Below are 17,265 nucleotides of genomic sequence, written 5' to 3'. Positions count from 1 at the left end.
TGTTGACGACTGACAAATGCATCAACATTTAGGAAAATCATCCCTGTAAGGGACAGAACCATGACAACAGAATAAAATAATGCTTTAGAGTCCAGAAATAGGTGCTGAAGTGGGTTGGGGTATTTTTTCCAAGATGAGAGCTTTCGTCCCTTGTAGAGTTTATGTATATAGGTCTTTTTTAAATGTGGTTTTTCTTGACTGAAAGTGTCAGAATCTTTTATTTTAACAACTTTTAAGTGTATTTAAAGTACATTCAAAATTTTATTAATTTATTTTACATTTTACAATCCAGAAGACAAGCCCCTATGCTTCTAACCCCAGGAAAAGTACACGTATTGCCTTTTTCAAAAATTAGGTATGTTACATATGTAACAAGTTGTTACATCATCTTTCTTGAAAGGGGCTGTAAAGTGGGTGCACATTTCTTTCAAACACTGCGCACATACACACACAATCTAAATCTTGTTTGTTTCTTTTCATTTTTTTCCAAAATAAATGTTGCAGTAATTTTTCACAGTGTGACCCTTTTGGGCGAGTGCAGTTGTACAATCAAAAACCTTTACACAGCTTATACATGTAACTTTGATCTGCCTCTTCAAACTGCATGAGACACCAGTCTAGACTGTTATGTCCCATGAAGTTGCATTTCATAACAGAGTCCAAATAGTGCTATTTTTAACAATTATAAAAAAGGCATTGTAGAGTAGATGCAGTTATTTTTTGTTCCTTTTAAACTCTCTGCAAGAAGAAAATCTTCCCAAAATAACTGGGGGGCCTGATATATTCACCATTATCACATGGAATCATGGCAGCAAAAGAATTTCGGGAAGGTTTCACATAAAAATTTGCTTGATGCACAAGAATGTACTGATTTCAAATTTCCTTTGTTCTTACAATTTAGTTTATAGAACTTGCTTTAGAGCAGTGCTTTGTGCTGCTTACTGCACTTGCCATTAAAATGTTGATAGCATAACCATTAAGGCTGTGTAGTTGTGTATAATTTATTACTGGATACTTATTTGCTTTTAAATTAGATATATCTTCCTCTTCAAATTGCAAAATATATTTGGAAGGCCTAATCTGTGACATCACATGACGTGGTATGTTAGTTGTATTTCCAAATGAAGTCTTGAAAAAAGGCAAATACTTAATAATGAAGAGCATCTAATTTACTACGAGGGTTGATCCAAAAGTAATGTCTCATGTGCTATAAAATCTTAAATTAATAAAAGTCAAAATAGATAGAGGTATTAACATGATTGATATAAAAAAAAATTGTTGATAACTTTCGATAATTAAAGATTTTATACATGTAGCAGTTGTGAAATTACTTAAGAAATAAGGTATGATTTTTAAACATCTATAGGGATATAAATACGGGTTGGTCACGAGAACGAATTCCGTAAAGCCCGAAGGGCTTTGTGGTAAATTTGATCTCGTACCAACCCGTATTTATATCCCGATAGATGTTTAAAAATGATACCTTATTACTTATATTTACATTTGTCACTTATTTATATTTTATGTTTGCCTAATTATAATTTTTAACGTGTGAAGTGTTTTATTTTTCAAACTCAACAGCATGTGTCTAATCCATTGATTGCGCATCGACCCTTTATGACGTCACTGAGAAATTATGTAGAACGTTTATGACGCGTGTACCGTGTTTATACGGATATAGATACGCATTGCTTTCAATAGTGTTATATAAGGGAAAGCATTTGCAAATGTAAATATTTTTGGATCAACCCTTGTATCTCTCTGCAATTTCCAATTAAGCAAAGTGTGTTGTTTTATTTGTGAACTTTGTGGTGCATGTAGATACAGAGGTCAACTGTAGAAAAAAATTTATTTTGGATGCAGCAGTAAAAATTTTCTCTGTACCTAGGCATTGTATTAAGAACTTGTAGTGTGAGTGGCACTTTGCGCCGCTTGCTACAGTGCAATACCGGATAATCAGTCCAAGATATCATTAATTATCTGATTTCAGCTTGCCCTTCAGGTTAAAGTAATTTTTTTCATTATTAGAATTAAACATGTATGTTAAAAGTTAATAATTTCTACATGTTCTACTTTTAAAATAATATCAAACATATTAAAGAATGTTTTTATATCAAACAGAAAACTCAAACACATATGAGATTTTCATATTTGAACATTATGTATCAACTATAATATTGCATTTTGTTTTTCTCCTACAGTTGGATGCCTCAGAATTAGAAAGTGAAGTTGTACACATCATAAAGGCACAGCTGAACAAGATATTCAGGTATCACAAGGTAATGGATCATTTTAATATCAGGTCATCTACAGCTTCATTTTGTGAATTCTCCCAGTTAGTTTTATCTTCAGAAATTTCAGAAGGAATGATATGAAAGAGGAAACAAAGGCAGGGACAAGCAATTAATGAAATGCACATTTTGAGAGTGGGAGACTGACATGCAGATACTTTAAACATACATGTAGCCTAATTTGTATTGTATGTATAACACTGCCATTGTAAAGTTCAAAATTAGAGAATCATAAGCAGAGCTCTGATTTGACAAGTAAACTTAAATGCTAGATAACTTTGAATAACATCATTGAGAGTTGTTTTTGCTTTAGTGAACAGTATATCACCTTTTTGAATTATCTTTACAGAGTAATGTGTTGGTTACCTATGACCCTGAAGTAACAGCTATAATAAAGACTCTTATCTGGAGAGTAAGTCCTTATATTTACTTATTTTGCAGATGATTCTATAGGTTAAAATACATGCAGGAAAAGACATCACTTTTTAGCTCATCTGAGCTTAAAGTGTTTTTGAGGGAATTTACTGATCAATTTTTATGCCCCACCATGAATATGGCAGGGGGCATATACTGTATGTCATGACCATTTTTAGACATTCTTTCCCCTTTTGTTCCTCCATCCTTCCAACTTTCTATTTATTCATCTGTCAGACTGGTGTTTTCCCACTTAGCCAACATTTTGAAAAAATACAGGTAAAACACAGGTAAATGTGTCTTGGCTAAGTGGGAATGGGGTGCAGACTGAGAACAAAAGAAATAAATTACATGTAGGCTATAGTCTGTTTTAAGCTACATGTATAAGCTGAATAAAATAATTTATTTAATTTGTAGCATGTACATATAAGAACACCATGATGAATGTAATATTTTTTTGATGAATTGAGTTTCAGTGCAAGTACAAAATTATCTTTTCTTAAAAATATAATAATAATTGATATATTAATTTCAGTGTGATTTAATTATTTTGAATAATTAACAGCTTTATTCTTCTTTATTGCTGTGTTGTATCACAATTTGTTTTTATTTTTAATTTTCTTTGTCACATTTGTAACATCTTTGGCGGGAAACGTTTTTAAATATATTTATTATAAAATAAATATTCAAAAATCGATCATTGAATATATTTAAATTATTAATCATTATATCCTTCTTCTTTTTAAATAAATTATAGCTCAACTTGAATCAAGCCTAAAATTTTAAAGTTTAAATGGAAAACACATAATATGCTGCAACATAGAATTAAATATTCAAACTGTATATGAAATTTAAAAAAAAAAAAGTACAAACATTAATTCTTCAGTAAATTTATAGTTTTTTTTAAACATTTACCATGGTAGAGTAAAAATAAAACAAAATGACAGGAATCCCCCCGAAAAAAAAAAAATCATTTTTATGATATATAATAATATATAGGCCCTATTAGAATCGTATATAGTTAAAAAAGACAGGGTTGTGAATATCAGGCATGAAATTTTTTTAAAATCAGATAATGAATCAGTTTGTATCAAAAGATTCTGTTACTGTGATCATTATCACAGTCGAATATTACATACTCAGATAAATATTTTTAATCACAACTGATAAATATAATATATTTTAGAATGTTCAAAATTGTTTCTACAATGTAATATACACTTTTCTTTGGTATCATTTAAAATATTTTAATTCTTAATTAATTTTCAATATTGTCTTTTATCAATATTCAATTTTTAATTTTAAAAAAATGCAGATTTATATTTATTTTTTACTACATTTATATAAATTAATTCTTTTTTTCTAGAACTTCATTTTTTTTAAATTTAAATTTTATTTTTATGTTTTGACTGAAGTTTTCATTTGAATTTATTTTTACACTATTTTTTTCAAAGGTAGTAATTCTCAGGTAAAGCACATATACCTGAAAACAGACTATAGCCTGTTGATCACTCAGGTGTAAAAATCAAAATGTTGGCTATGTGGGAATAGGATTTTTCAAAATGTTGGCTAATTGGGAATAAACTGTCAGACTTATTTTACATTTTAATTAATCAAACTTCTTTGAAAGATATTTATTGGATAGAGCAATTCAACTCTTACTGTGTAATAATTTTCTGACCTTGATCTTCCCTATGATCTTGAAGTAAGTTTTTCATATTTTGGGTTTACTTAGTATAAAAAAACAAGAAGCCCAGGGGCCACATCGCTATCCTGAGCACTGTGGCTAAAAAAGAAGAAAAAATCAGTTTAGTATTGAAAAGTTTAAATGCATAAGTGGTCCCAAACTACCCTTAAAAGAGAGTGGGGGGTATGATTTGAACAAAATTAAATCTACATTTACTAAGGATGCTTACATAAATTTTTGACTACTGTGTCATTTTTCTCTACAAGTGTGAACTTTCATTGTGGCCCCATCCTACCCCTGGAGGTCATGATTTGAACAAACTTGAATCTACACTATCTGAGGATAATTCCATATAAATATGACAAACAGTGGCTTTGCGGTTCTTGAGAAGATTTTTAAAGGTTTTTTATATATATTCCTATGTAAAACTTTGATCGTTCATTGTGGCCCCACCCTACCCCTGGGGGTCATGATTTGAACAAACTTGAATCTACACCACCTGAGGATGCTTCCACATAAATATGACCAGTCATAGCTTTGCTGTTCTTGAGAAAAAGATTTTTGAAGATTTTTCCTATATACACCTATGTTAAACTTTGATCGTCCATTGTGGCCCCATCCTACCCCTGGGGGTCATGATTAAAACAAACTTGAATCTACATCACCTGAGGATGCTTCCACATAAATATGACCAATCATAGCTTTGCTGTTCTTGAGAAAAAGATTTTTGAAGATTTTTCCTATATACACCTATGTTATACCTTGATTGTCCAATGTGGCCCCACCCTACCCCTGGGGGTCATGATTTGAACAAACTTGAATCTACACCACCTGAGGATGCTTCCACGTAAATATGACCAATCATTGCTTTGCTGTTCTTGAGAAAAAGATTTTTGAAGATTTTTCCCATATACACCTATGTTATACCTTGATCGTCCAATGTGGCCCCACCCTACCCCTGGGGGTCATGATTTGAACAAACTTGAATCTACACCACCTGAGGATGCTTCCATATAAATATGACCAATCATAGCTTTGCTGTTCTTGAGAAGAAGATTTTTCCTATATATTCCCATGTAAAACTTTGATCGTCCATTGTGGCCCCACCCTACCCCAGGGGGTCATGATTTGAACAAACTTGAATCTACACTACCTGACAATAATTCCACATGAGTTTCATCTTTCCTGGCCCATTGATTCTTGGGGAGAAGATTTTTCAATAATGCCATTAATTTTTTGCTATATCGTAATTATCTCCCCTTGGAGGAGGGCGTGGCCCTTCATTTGAAGAAACTTGAATCCCCTTCACACAGGGATACTTTGTGCCAAGTTTGATTGATATTGGCCCAGTAGTTCTGGAGAAGAAGATGAAAATGTGAAAAGTTTACAACAACGCCAACGCCAACGACAATGCCAACAACGACAGACAACGGACAAATTTTGATCAGAAAAGCTCACTTGAGCCTTTGGCTCAGGTGAGCTAAAAACTGTTAAAGATATTTTCATCCAACTTCACAGAAAGATAATAAATATAAAATCGAGAGCTGTGTCAAAATTTTCTGACCTTGACATTCCCTATGACCTTGAACTTTTTCTTCCTTTTTTTGTCTTAGATATTTAAAGGGGCATAGGTTTGACATTTATATCCATCAAAATGTTTGGCAGAATTCCATATCTTACGTGTTATGAGAGTGTTTCAGACTGATATACACTGTATAATAAAAGTGTGATTAGAAATTTCTTTCATCTGACAATTTTTAAAAACTATGAATTTCTGACATGTTTGATTAAAATACTGTAAATCACTATTTGTGAGAACTTTATTTTCATGTAATTACGCAAGACTGTCTACTTGCGAAAATTTTATTCTCACATATGTATGTATTATTAAGGATTATGTACAGCAATTGCAAGAATTCATGAAAATTTTGTCCTGCTTATCAATATGAGATAACTTTCTAGAGAAAAATTTTAATATTAAGTAATATTTTTAATATTAAGTAATATTACAGTAAATCCTTGCATTTTCACAAACTAAGATTTATCCTTGATATTTAAGAAAAAGAGAAATTTGTGATGTATTATACATCAATGAAAGATACTAAAACTATAATCAAGAAAATTTAGAATAGAAATGAAATAGCTGCAATAATGTAGCCCTCTCTGATTTTTTTAAATCTTGTATTTTCAGGAGAGGGCTACAATTCCACTGAATCTCCGTAATGGTGCAAATATATTTTTTAGATACGGGCGACTGTAGGCAAAATAAATTGTTTCTGCATTCAACTTACTTCCAATAAGATGGAATTTTTATTCACTATCAACATCATAGCTCTTTATAAGCTAAAACCAAGTAAAATAAATCTGCGTGTTTACCAGTTGATCTCTTCAGCAGCCATGACAGTTCTTGCGTGACGTACAGAGATTTGCGCTTGAATTTTAGAAGCACTTGATAAAGTAAATGTCGGTGTTGATAAATGTTTCTGTTGTATGATATCACTAAACATTGATAAACAAAAGCATCCCATGTGATATTTTTTTCATAAACAGTGATATTTATGCTTAAAATAAGGGAAATCCTAAATGATCCACTCCCCTAGATCCCAATTTCTCATTGGTTGTCCAAAAATAAAATCGATCAAGGTCAGTAAATATGGCGGATAAATTCAAGTTGTGATGTTGACATACACGAAAAATAACCAATATACGGATTGTTCTGTATATTTTTGGATCAATTCATGTCTTGCATAACTACATTTTATGAGTTCAGGTAAGATATGTTAATAAAATACCCACTTACTAATAATTTGAGCCAAAATCTGTGCGGTAGTGAATCACTCCCACACTTGCACCATTACGGAGATCCTAAGGAGTGGTAGCCCTCTCTCAAAAAAAAAGAAAAAAGAAAATCGGAGAGGGCTACATTATTGCAGCTAAAAATGAAAGAATGCAAAAGAAACACACCAATGTTGCCTGTTTGTGTTCAGTGACGTGTGCAGTGTTAGCAAATCGAATACACCCAGTAAAATTTAAATAAAAACAATAACAGAGCTAATGCTCATGGTTACAAACACAGGTGTTGGATTAAAGGTTTGTAAAAAACTATTGTGATTAAAAATAAAGAATTTTCATGTAAATTAAACTAAAATTATTTTTGTAATAAATATAGAAATTTAGAAATGTTAACAAAACAGCAATGCAAGTGTGTCCATGCCCCTTTAAAGGATTACTTGTACATTTCCTTACAAAGAAACTAGAAAATTATTCCTTCTTTCATCATGTATTGCTAGTAACTCAGACCAAAGAAATGATGTACAATTTTTTAATGTTGCAACACCATTGGGCAGAGCATTCATATCCAGTGCAATGTTTTCCCTTTATTTCAAAGTAAAGGGTTAGAGATCAATTGTAACAGGCTTGGGTCGAAGTTTATGGCAAATCTCTGTGGACCTTCCAATAATTAAATTTAATTTTTTTTATTTTAAATCGGCATTTTTTTTATCAATTGAAGCGGTCAATTGACCGGTAGTCGATTCATGGGGGAAACACTGCTATTGACATATTTCTAGATGTTTCTTGACTTTATGTTTCACTTTTTAGCTCACCTTGACAAAGTTGAGATGAGCTTATGGTATACCCTCCAATGTCAGTGTCAGCATCAAAGTACTTTGGTGACTCAGCTTGCATTGTTGATGCATCTAGGCATGCATACCAGAAAAGCTTTGGATGCTAGATCTATCATGATACATTTTCCAGATGAAGTCCAGGCCAAAAGTTTTGGTGCTGGCCCGTTCCAGAGTAACTAAAAGCCTTATAGTGACCAAACTTGCATGGTTGATGTATATAGGGATTCATGGTACCAGATATGCTTTGAATGCTGGATCTGACCTACAGTTTTTGGATGAATGATGAGGGTTAAAGTTTTTGGAGCAGGTTCATTCCCAAGCAACTGAAAGCCATATAGAGACCAACAATTCATGTATAGATTCATCTAGGGCAGCACACTACCAGGGTCCGGTTGTTCAAAAGGTGGTTAAATTTAACACAGTGGTTAAGGATAACTATGTGTTAAACCTTAATCATTTGATTAGCTAACGCAGTGGTTAAATTCTGTTGTTCAAAAGCAATTTAACGCAATGGTTAGCTAACACTGTGTTAACATTGTGTTCACTGCTTAATCACTCAATAACCACTTGATTACCCAAAATGCACCTCTCTTCCTTTGTAAACAATCATGGCTGACAATCCTGACATCGTCTGCTCAAAAAAGAACAGGAAAGCAAGAAGCACCAATTTCTCATTAACAGAGATAGAAATTATTAAAAATCAGGTGAAACTCCATCCTATTCTGGAGGCAAAACATAGTAATACTGTTACTAATGCTAAGAAGCAAGCCATTTGGCTTGAAATTGTTAGAAAAGTCAATGCTGTGGGGGTGGCAAAAAGGAGTTTGACAGAAGTCAAAGATAAATGGCGTAATATGTGTCGGGAAGCAAAATTGAAATTTACGGAAAACAGGAGACAAATGACAAAAACAGGAGGAGGGCCTCCACCTACCCCTCTTTCCCAAACAATGCAGGATGTGGTGGACATGTACAGGGATGCCAGTTCCTTCCACGGGATTGAAGGGGGCATTGAAACTTCAATGCCTGGATGTTCTGGTAAAATATGGCTTTTATGTGTTAAATAACAAATTTTTATCTAATGTGCTCGTTATCTCTATATTTTATGTTTATTAAATAATAAAATAAAGTAAAAAGATTATAACAGTGTTCATATTACACCAACAATACAGTTATACACACATTGTGACACTGTACACACATTTCAAAGATTTTACTCTATTTAACTCATTATATAATAATACTTTATTAATTCAATATAAAATACTACTTTGACCTAAAATTTTGTAATTTAATTTGAACAAAACAGTGATATGTGTCAAAATAACAAGGAACATTTTCGTCTGCTCGAAGAAATGACATCTTATTGTTAAAATTTATATTTTAGACCTAAAAATGATTGGGTATTTTATTTTTGTTGTTGTTTTTCTTCTTTTAATAGGCCTAATAAATTTTTATAATTATGTGTTTGAATAGGTATATTGACAAGTTTCCTAACCTTCTTTCGATTTTGTTTACACAATAACACGACCTTGACCTTTTCATGGGGATATGCAAATCGAAAATAATCATAACATTTACTATGCATGTAGGATTGTGAACGAAAATGTAGTTTTTTAGTTTTAAAGAATGAATAATGATCTTAACATTCTCTTTTTTAAGCTTTCATTTGTGTTGTTAAGGTCAAAATGAAAAATAAGAGGCGAACTCACCATCACCATGTGCTTTCATCTTTCTAATTTTTTCCATGTTAAAAGTTTGATTAGCTTCGCACAAAATATGTTTCTTATATCTTGAATGATTACATTTAATTATTTTAGATAAGATTAAATATGTGCTCGTAGTAATTTAACTATGTAAATGTGAAGATTGGAGGTACGGAGATCAAATGCGAAATCAAGACACGTGGATTGTTGACGTTCGTGAATCGGAGTGGATCCAAGTTTTTTTTTTTTTTTTTTTTTTAAATCCGAAGAGCCTCAAAAACTACATTCACCCAATGTTTTAGTAAACATGGTGTTATTATGGAGGGGGTATAAATGAATTTTAAGAGAAGTAATACCCAACTAATAAACAAAATTCCCTTGGGGTGGTTGGGGGGGGGGGGGAGTCCCCAATGTTGAATTCTTGCTTTGTCTTTTCCTTAGGACAACTCTGTCACTCTAAGCAAAAAAGGTTTTGAAATTTTTCTGATCTCAAAAATGCATATTTATACATGTGGGTTTGTATCGATTAAAAAAGAGAGAAGGAAAGAAGGAAAGAAAAAAAACAAATATCAGGAAAAAAAAACCCCAAAGAAATCAAAAACAAACAAAATGATGAAAAATAAATAAATGAATAATAAATATACATGTGTAGATTATAGAAAATTATATATTAATCATATTTTCACTCATACAATATATATGTGTACTAATTATAAAAAGTAATTATAATTTTAAAAAAATATATAAATAAATAATCTGATGAATTTATGCTGCAAGTACTGCTGAAGCCACACACTACCCATGTGTATAAAAATGACTAATAATGAATATTTGTTTTCTATAGTATTATCCTCCATGGCAGCATCTCCCACTCAGACTGTAACTAAGGATCAACATGATATGGACATATGGCAAGATGCTTGTGAGGACCTTCCTGTGCCCTCCCAATCCCCTATCTCAGCAAGTCAAGCTTTCATTGTCATGGAGACGCCCTTAGAGGAACCCCTTTCCCCACCTAGTCCACCAAAACAACCAAGTTCATGTAAATTGCAGCTATATAATTAAATATTTGTCAGGCTCTCAATTGCTTAAGCAAGAAAAAAAATTAAAAATTAAGTAAAAGAAGGGGACAACAATTTAAGAGTCAGAAAGACTTATAATTAATTTACCGGTATAAAGACCAAGGATGATACTCAGGTCCATTTCCTTGTGAGAGGCATGTTTAATTACAACAATTATATAAACTAGATGGTTCTCGTTGCGAGCAACGAGTGGGTCTTCCCTCTGATTTTGGATAAGATTAGTCAAGATCTTGACTGAGATATTCGTCTGTAAAAAGTGAAAGGACGCATATTGTTTAGAACATTATTCTGAACATCTTTTGTTCAATATTGCTTATCAAAATATTTCCCCTTGTTCGAGGTGTCAAAGATTTAGCATCCTGGCCCCTTATGGCCCCTTATTACGTAACATATGATCAAAATTTTATAATATATAGTTGCAGAATGTTAAGATAAACATTTTTGCTTCAGTAACTTATAACAAAATATTCATCATTAAAGAGTTATAGATGAAAGACTTTTGGCCCTTCTGAGCCCTAATTTGAGGGGTCAGCCCCTTTTTCTTGATATCAAATGAAAGGTCTTGTGATTTTGAAGACTTTTTGTTCAACAACTATTCAGAAATTTCCTTTCGTTTAAGAGATATATAGAATAAGAATATTTAGGGGCCAGCCCTCCAACTCCTTAATGGGGATATCTTGCAAAAATTATAAGGGTGTATATTGTTTAGAATATTATTCTGAACATCTTTTGTTCAATATTGTTTATCAAAATATTTCCCCTTTTCGAGATATAATGTGTCAAAGATTTAGCATTCTGGCCCCTTATTACGTAACATATGATCAAAATTATATAATATGTAGTTGCAGTATGTTAAGATAAACATTTTTGCTTCAATAACTTATAACAAAATATTGATCATGAAAGAATTATAGATGAAAAATTTTTGGCCCTTCTGAGCCCCTAATTTGAGGGGTCAGCCCCTTTTTCTTGATATCAAATGAAAGGTCTTGTGATTTTGAAGACTTTTTGTTCAACAACTATTCAGAAATTTCCTTCCGTTTAAGAGATATATAGAATAACACTATTTAGGGGCCAGCCCTCCAACTCCTTAATGGGGATGTCTTACAAAAATTAAAAGGGTGTTTATTGTTAAGAACATAATTCTGAACATCTTTTGTTCAATATTGTTTATCAAAATATTTCCCCTTTTCGAGATATAAAGTGTCAAAGATTTAGCATTTTGGCCCCTCGCGACCCCATTTTACGTAACATATGATCAAAATTTTATAATATATAGTTGTAGAATTTTAAGATAAACATTTTTGCTTCAGTAATTTATAACAAAATATTCATCATTAAAGAGTTATAGATGAAAAATTTTTGGCCCTTCTGAGCCCCTAATTTGAGGGGTCACCCCCTTTTTCTTGATATCAAATGAAAGGTCTTGTGATTTTGAAGACTTTTTGTTCAACAACTATTCAGAAATTTCCTTTCGTTTAAGAGATATATAGAATAACACTATTTAGGGGCCAGCCCTCCAACTCCTTAATGGGGGTGTCTTACAAAAATTAAAAGGGTGTATATTGTTTAGAACATTATTTTGAACATCTTTTGTTCAATATTGTTTATCAAAATATTTCCCCTTTTCGAGATATAACGTGTCAAAGATTTAGCATTCTGGCCCCTTATGGCCCCTTATTACGTAACATATGATCAAAATTTTATAATATATAGTTGTAGAATTTTAAGATAAACATTTTTGCTTCAATGACTTATAACAAAATATTCATCATTAAAGAGTTATAGATGAAAGACTTTTGGCCCTTCTGAGCCCCTAATTTGAGGGGTCACCCCCTTTTTCTTGATATCAAATGAAAGGTCTTGTGATTTTGAAGACTTTTTGTTCAACAACTATTCAGAAATTTCCTTTCGTTTAAGAGATATATAGAATAACACTATTTAGGGGCCAGCCCTCCAACTCCTTAATGGGGATGTCTTACAAAAATTAAAAGGATGTATATTGTTTAGAACATTATTTTGAACATCTTTTGTTCAATATTGTTTATCAAAATATTTCCCCTTTTCGAGATATAACGTGTCAAAGATTTAGCATTCTGGCCCCTTATGGCCCCTTATTACGTAACATATGATCAAAATTTTATAATATATAGTTGTAGAATTTTAAGATAAACATTTTTGCTTCAATGACTTATAACAAAATATTCATCATTAAAGAGTTATAGATGAAAGACTTTTGGCCCTTCTGAGCCCCTAATTTGAGGGGTCAGCCCCTTTTTCCTGATATCAAATGAAAGGTCTTGTGATTTTGAAGACTTTTTGTTCAATATGTTTTAACAAAATACTTCTATTTAAAATGTTATTATCAGAAATGTCTCTAAAATTCACTCATAAATCACATCCTAAATTTCTACCCTACCGAGCTTCCATACATCGCACTTCCGGAAAATTTGAAAACCAAGGTGCACATCTAGAGTATGTCCTCTATCACCACTGAAAGTTTCAACACTCTAGCATTTGTCGTTCTTGAGTTTTTGTGCAGACACAAGGTCTATGTAAAAATCGATCAAAGGGCGATAACTTCTGACCGGAAGTGATTTTTCAAAAACTGAAGCGGTGTTATAAACTTCAGATAGCAACGCAATAACCCTGAAAATTTGAAGCAAATCGATCGAGAGATCTCCGAGAAATCTTCTGCACAAAATCGGTAAGGAAAAAAAAAAGAATAATAATAATAACTAGATGCGATCTCGTTGCGAGCAACGAGTGGGTCTTCCGTCCGATTTTTTGAAAAGATGAGAAAAGAATTTGATTGAGATTTTCGTTCAAATATAATGATATAAATAAATTGTTAAGACAAACAATTTCGCTTCAGTAATGTACAACAAAATACTGATCATCAAAGAGTTATAGATTGAAGACTTTCAGGCCCTCTCGATCTGTATTTTTAGGGGCCAGTCCCTTTTTCTTGATATCACCTTAAAGCTAGACTTATGATTTTGAACAATTTTTGTTCAACAATTGTTCAGAAATTCTTTTTCGTTTAAGAGGTATTTGCAAAAAAAAAAAATTAGGGGCCGGCCCTTCAACTCCCTAAGGGGGGCATTTAGGAAAACTTGAAATGTTGCATATTATTTAGAACATTATTTTAAACATCTTTTATTCAATATTGCTTATCAAAATATTTCCCACTTTCGAGATATAAAGCATCAGAGATTTAGCATTCTGGCCCCTTCTGGCCCCTAATTACGAAACATATGAAGTAAATATCATAATATATAGTTGTGGATGATTGTTAAGATAAACATTTTTGCTTCAGTAATGTATTACAAAATATTGATCGTTAAAGAGGTATAGATTAAAGACTTTCGACCCCTTTCGGTCCATAGTTTGAGGGGCCAGCCCCTTTTTTCTTGATATCACCTTAAAGCTCTTGTGATTTTAAACACTTTTTGTTCAATAACTGTTCAGAAATTCTTTTTCGTTTCTAAGATATTTGCATAAGAAATATTTAGGGGCCGGCCCTTCAACTCCTTAAGGGGGGTATTAAGCAAAAATTGAAAGGTTGCATATTGTTTAGAACATTATTTTGGACATCTTTTGTTCAATATTGCATATCAAAATATTTCCCACTTTTGAGATATAAAGCGTCAAAGATTTAGTATTCTGGCCCCTTATGACCCCTAATTATGTAACAAATGATGTAAATATCATAATATATAGTTGTAAATTGTTGAGATAAACATTTTTGCTTCAGTAATGCATTACAAAATATTGATCGTTAAAGAGTTATTGTTCAAAGACTTTCAGCCCCTCTCAGCCCCTATTGTGAGGGTCCAGCCCCTTTTTCTTCATATCACTTTAAAGCTCTCATGATTTTGAACACTTTTTGTTCAACAACTAGTCAGAAATTCTTTTTCGTTTCTAAGATATTTGGAAAAGAAGTATTTAGGGGCCGGCCCTTCAATTCCTTAATGGCGACGTTTAGCAAAAAATGAAAGGTTGCATATTGTTGAGAGCATTATTTTGAACATCTTTTGTTCAATATTGCTTATCAAAATATTTCCCACTTTTGAGATATAGAGCGTCAAATATTTAGCATTCTGGCCCCTTATGGCCCCTAATTATGTAACATATGATGTGAATATCATAATATATAGTTGTAAATTGTTGAGATAAACATTTCTGCTTCAGTAATGCATTACAAAATATTGATCGTTAAAGAGTTATTGAAGAAAGACTTTCGGCCCCTCTCAGCCCCTAATGTGATGAGTCAGCCCTTTTACTTTGATATCATATAAAAGATCTCGTAATTCTACACAATTCCTGTTCAATATGTTTTAACAAAATACTCATAGTTAAAAAGTTATCGTAAGAAATGTCTCTAAAATTCACTCATGATTCGTGTCCTAAATTTCGACCCCTACCGAGCTTCCATACTAGGCACTTCCGGAAGATTTGAACACCCAGGTGATCAATGGCAACATGTCCTCTATCATCACTGAAAATTTCAGTGCTCTAGCTTTAATCGTTTTTTAGTTCCATTGCAGACAAGGAGGTCCTCTGAATTTTGATTAAAGGGCGATAACTTCCGACCGGAAGTGAATTTCAAAAAAATGAAAAAAACGTATAAGCTTCAGACAAAGATACTTCTTCCCTGAAATTTTCAAGTAAATCGATCGAGCTAACTCCGAGAAATCTTCTGCACAAAAATTGTAAAGAAAAAAAAAGAATAATAATAATAATAATAAAAGTGAAAAAGAAACAATAGAATAATAGAAGGGTCTTCCGTTGGAGACGGAAGACCCTAAAAAGAAAAGTGAAAAATCAACAATAGAATAATAGAAGGGTCTTCCGCAGAAGACGGAAGACCCTAATTAGATTGGATACTCATATTTTTCTTATATGAAACTGTAGCAATTTAAATGCACCAATCCCCTCTTGAAGCTAAACATTGACTGATTTCATGTTTATTTTAAACAGCATTGCCTAGCTGTAGTAGAAACACAAGGCAGTATCCATATCAAGGAAAGGAGAAGTAAGGTTACTCTCTCTCTCTCTCTCTAAATTTTCCTTTCTCATACCTGTACTGGACCAGTATATAAATTGTACAAGAGTATCACAAAAAATAAAGAAAAAAAAATGTTGACAATTTTATATCTACATTTTTTTATTCCATATATACATTTACATGCAGTATCTGTATAAAGTACATAAAATAGTCATAAAAATTAATAGACTAAATCTACCGTACTCATGACTATCTCACTATAACATACAATGTCAGAATACATTTCCTTATAAAAATCACACATTGTCTATTTAGATTTTTTTTCAAAGAAAAGAAGTGATTTATTTTATTGAAAATCAAAATTATTTCAGGGAGAAGCGCAAGTGTGGGAAAAAGTCAGTGGAAGATGTTTACAGGTTGCAGTGTGAAGTGCTTGAGGAGGAGAAAGAGAAGATCAAGAAGGAAAAGGAAAAGCTGGATCTGCAAATTCAACTTCTTCATTCAATTCTTAAAAAACAGGATTATGACCAGACAGAGCTCTTTGCCTCCTTCATGTAAACCAAATAATGCTTTAATATTATAACTGCCAAGCTTTCCATTTATTACATGTACTTAGTCCCCTAGTCTCTGATATCTGCATATAACTATAGGAGTAGGACTCACCCAATCTTAATTTAATTAATTTTTCACCCTAAAGTGAATGTATATAAACATCTCCATTCATATTCATTATTGCATGCCTCCCACTTTCAAAGGTTAGGGGAAATTGAATCTTATTCATCTGTCCGTCCGTCAGTCTGTTACAAAAATTTTAACTTTGGCCACAACTTTTGCTCCAGAAGAGATGTCCTTTCACTTTTTTTCATATGTGCATTATTTGTGTTATTGATATTTGATAAATTTTAGTAAAATGTGATATAAAAATAGAAACATACATTCTCCCAGAATTGAAAATTCACATGTAAATATCCTACACTTTAAGTTCTCTTTAGAGAAAATGTATTACATGTATTCATTTTTATAAAAAGTCAACAAAATGATGGAAATGGATATCAGATTATAATGACTGTCAAAATGTGGAAATTGAACCATTCTTTTCAGATATTTTGGCAGTTTAAACAAAAAAATCAATACCAAAAATTTTAAAGATTCAGTAGTTGATGCCACAATATTTGACCTTTGATCTGTTAACATAACCTTAACCTTTATTGTACATAAAGAAGGAAGACTCCTTATATATATGTCCAAATATCAGACGTGATCTTCCATTGAACTGTCAAAATCCTGGAATTTGCCAGTACTCGACCATAGAGCAGCAAATGATGGGGGGTGGGGGGGACCAGCATCTCAAGAAAATTTTAGTATACTAAAATTCACTATAATTTACTATAGCAAAATACTATACTCTGATAAAAGTGAGGGGGCCAGCCCAACACTTTCTATGGGCCTGC

General features: G+C 32.3%; 3 protein-coding genes across 5 annotated transcripts in view; 2 read left to right on the top strand and 1 right to left on the bottom strand.

Moving 5' to 3' along the window:
- The window catches only part of LOC133206067 (peroxisome biogenesis factor 2-like), a 38,301-nt gene that overhangs the window by 570 nt on the left and 20,466 nt on the right, over nt 1-17,265 (top strand). The window contains exons 2-3 of the mRNA XM_061341994.1: nt 2,202-2,279; nt 2,641-2,703. Of these exons, the coding sequence (XP_061197978.1) occupies nt 2,202-2,279; nt 2,641-2,703 (141 nt within the window). The remainder of the gene's footprint in view (nt 1-2,201; nt 2,280-2,640; nt 2,704-17,265) is intronic.
- The window catches only part of LOC133206060 (rootletin-like), a 71,822-nt gene that overhangs the window by 44,328 nt on the left and 10,229 nt on the right, over nt 1-17,265 (bottom strand). The window lies entirely within an intron of this gene.
- On the top strand, nt 8,414-16,372 carry LOC133172060 (nuclear apoptosis-inducing factor 1-like). Its single transcript, XM_061306867.1, has 4 exons — nt 8,414-9,053; nt 10,566-10,763; nt 15,787-15,841; nt 16,186-16,372. Exons 1-4 carry the CDS (start codon nt 8,627-8,629, stop codon nt 16,370-16,372), a joined length of 867 nt encoding a protein of 288 aa, XP_061162851.1. The 5' UTR covers nt 8,414-8,626.

Source organism: Saccostrea echinata, unplaced genomic scaffold (genome assembly GCF_033153115.1).
Source record: "Saccostrea echinata isolate AGI-Se365-2 ecotype Australia unplaced genomic scaffold, CSIRO_AGI_Sech_v1 ptg000054l, whole genome shotgun sequence".
Lineage (NCBI taxonomy): Eukaryota > Metazoa > Mollusca > Bivalvia > Ostreida > Ostreidae > Saccostrea > Saccostrea echinata.
Note: the sequence above shows the minus strand (reverse complement) of the source record. Positions and strands in the feature narration are given on the sequence as shown.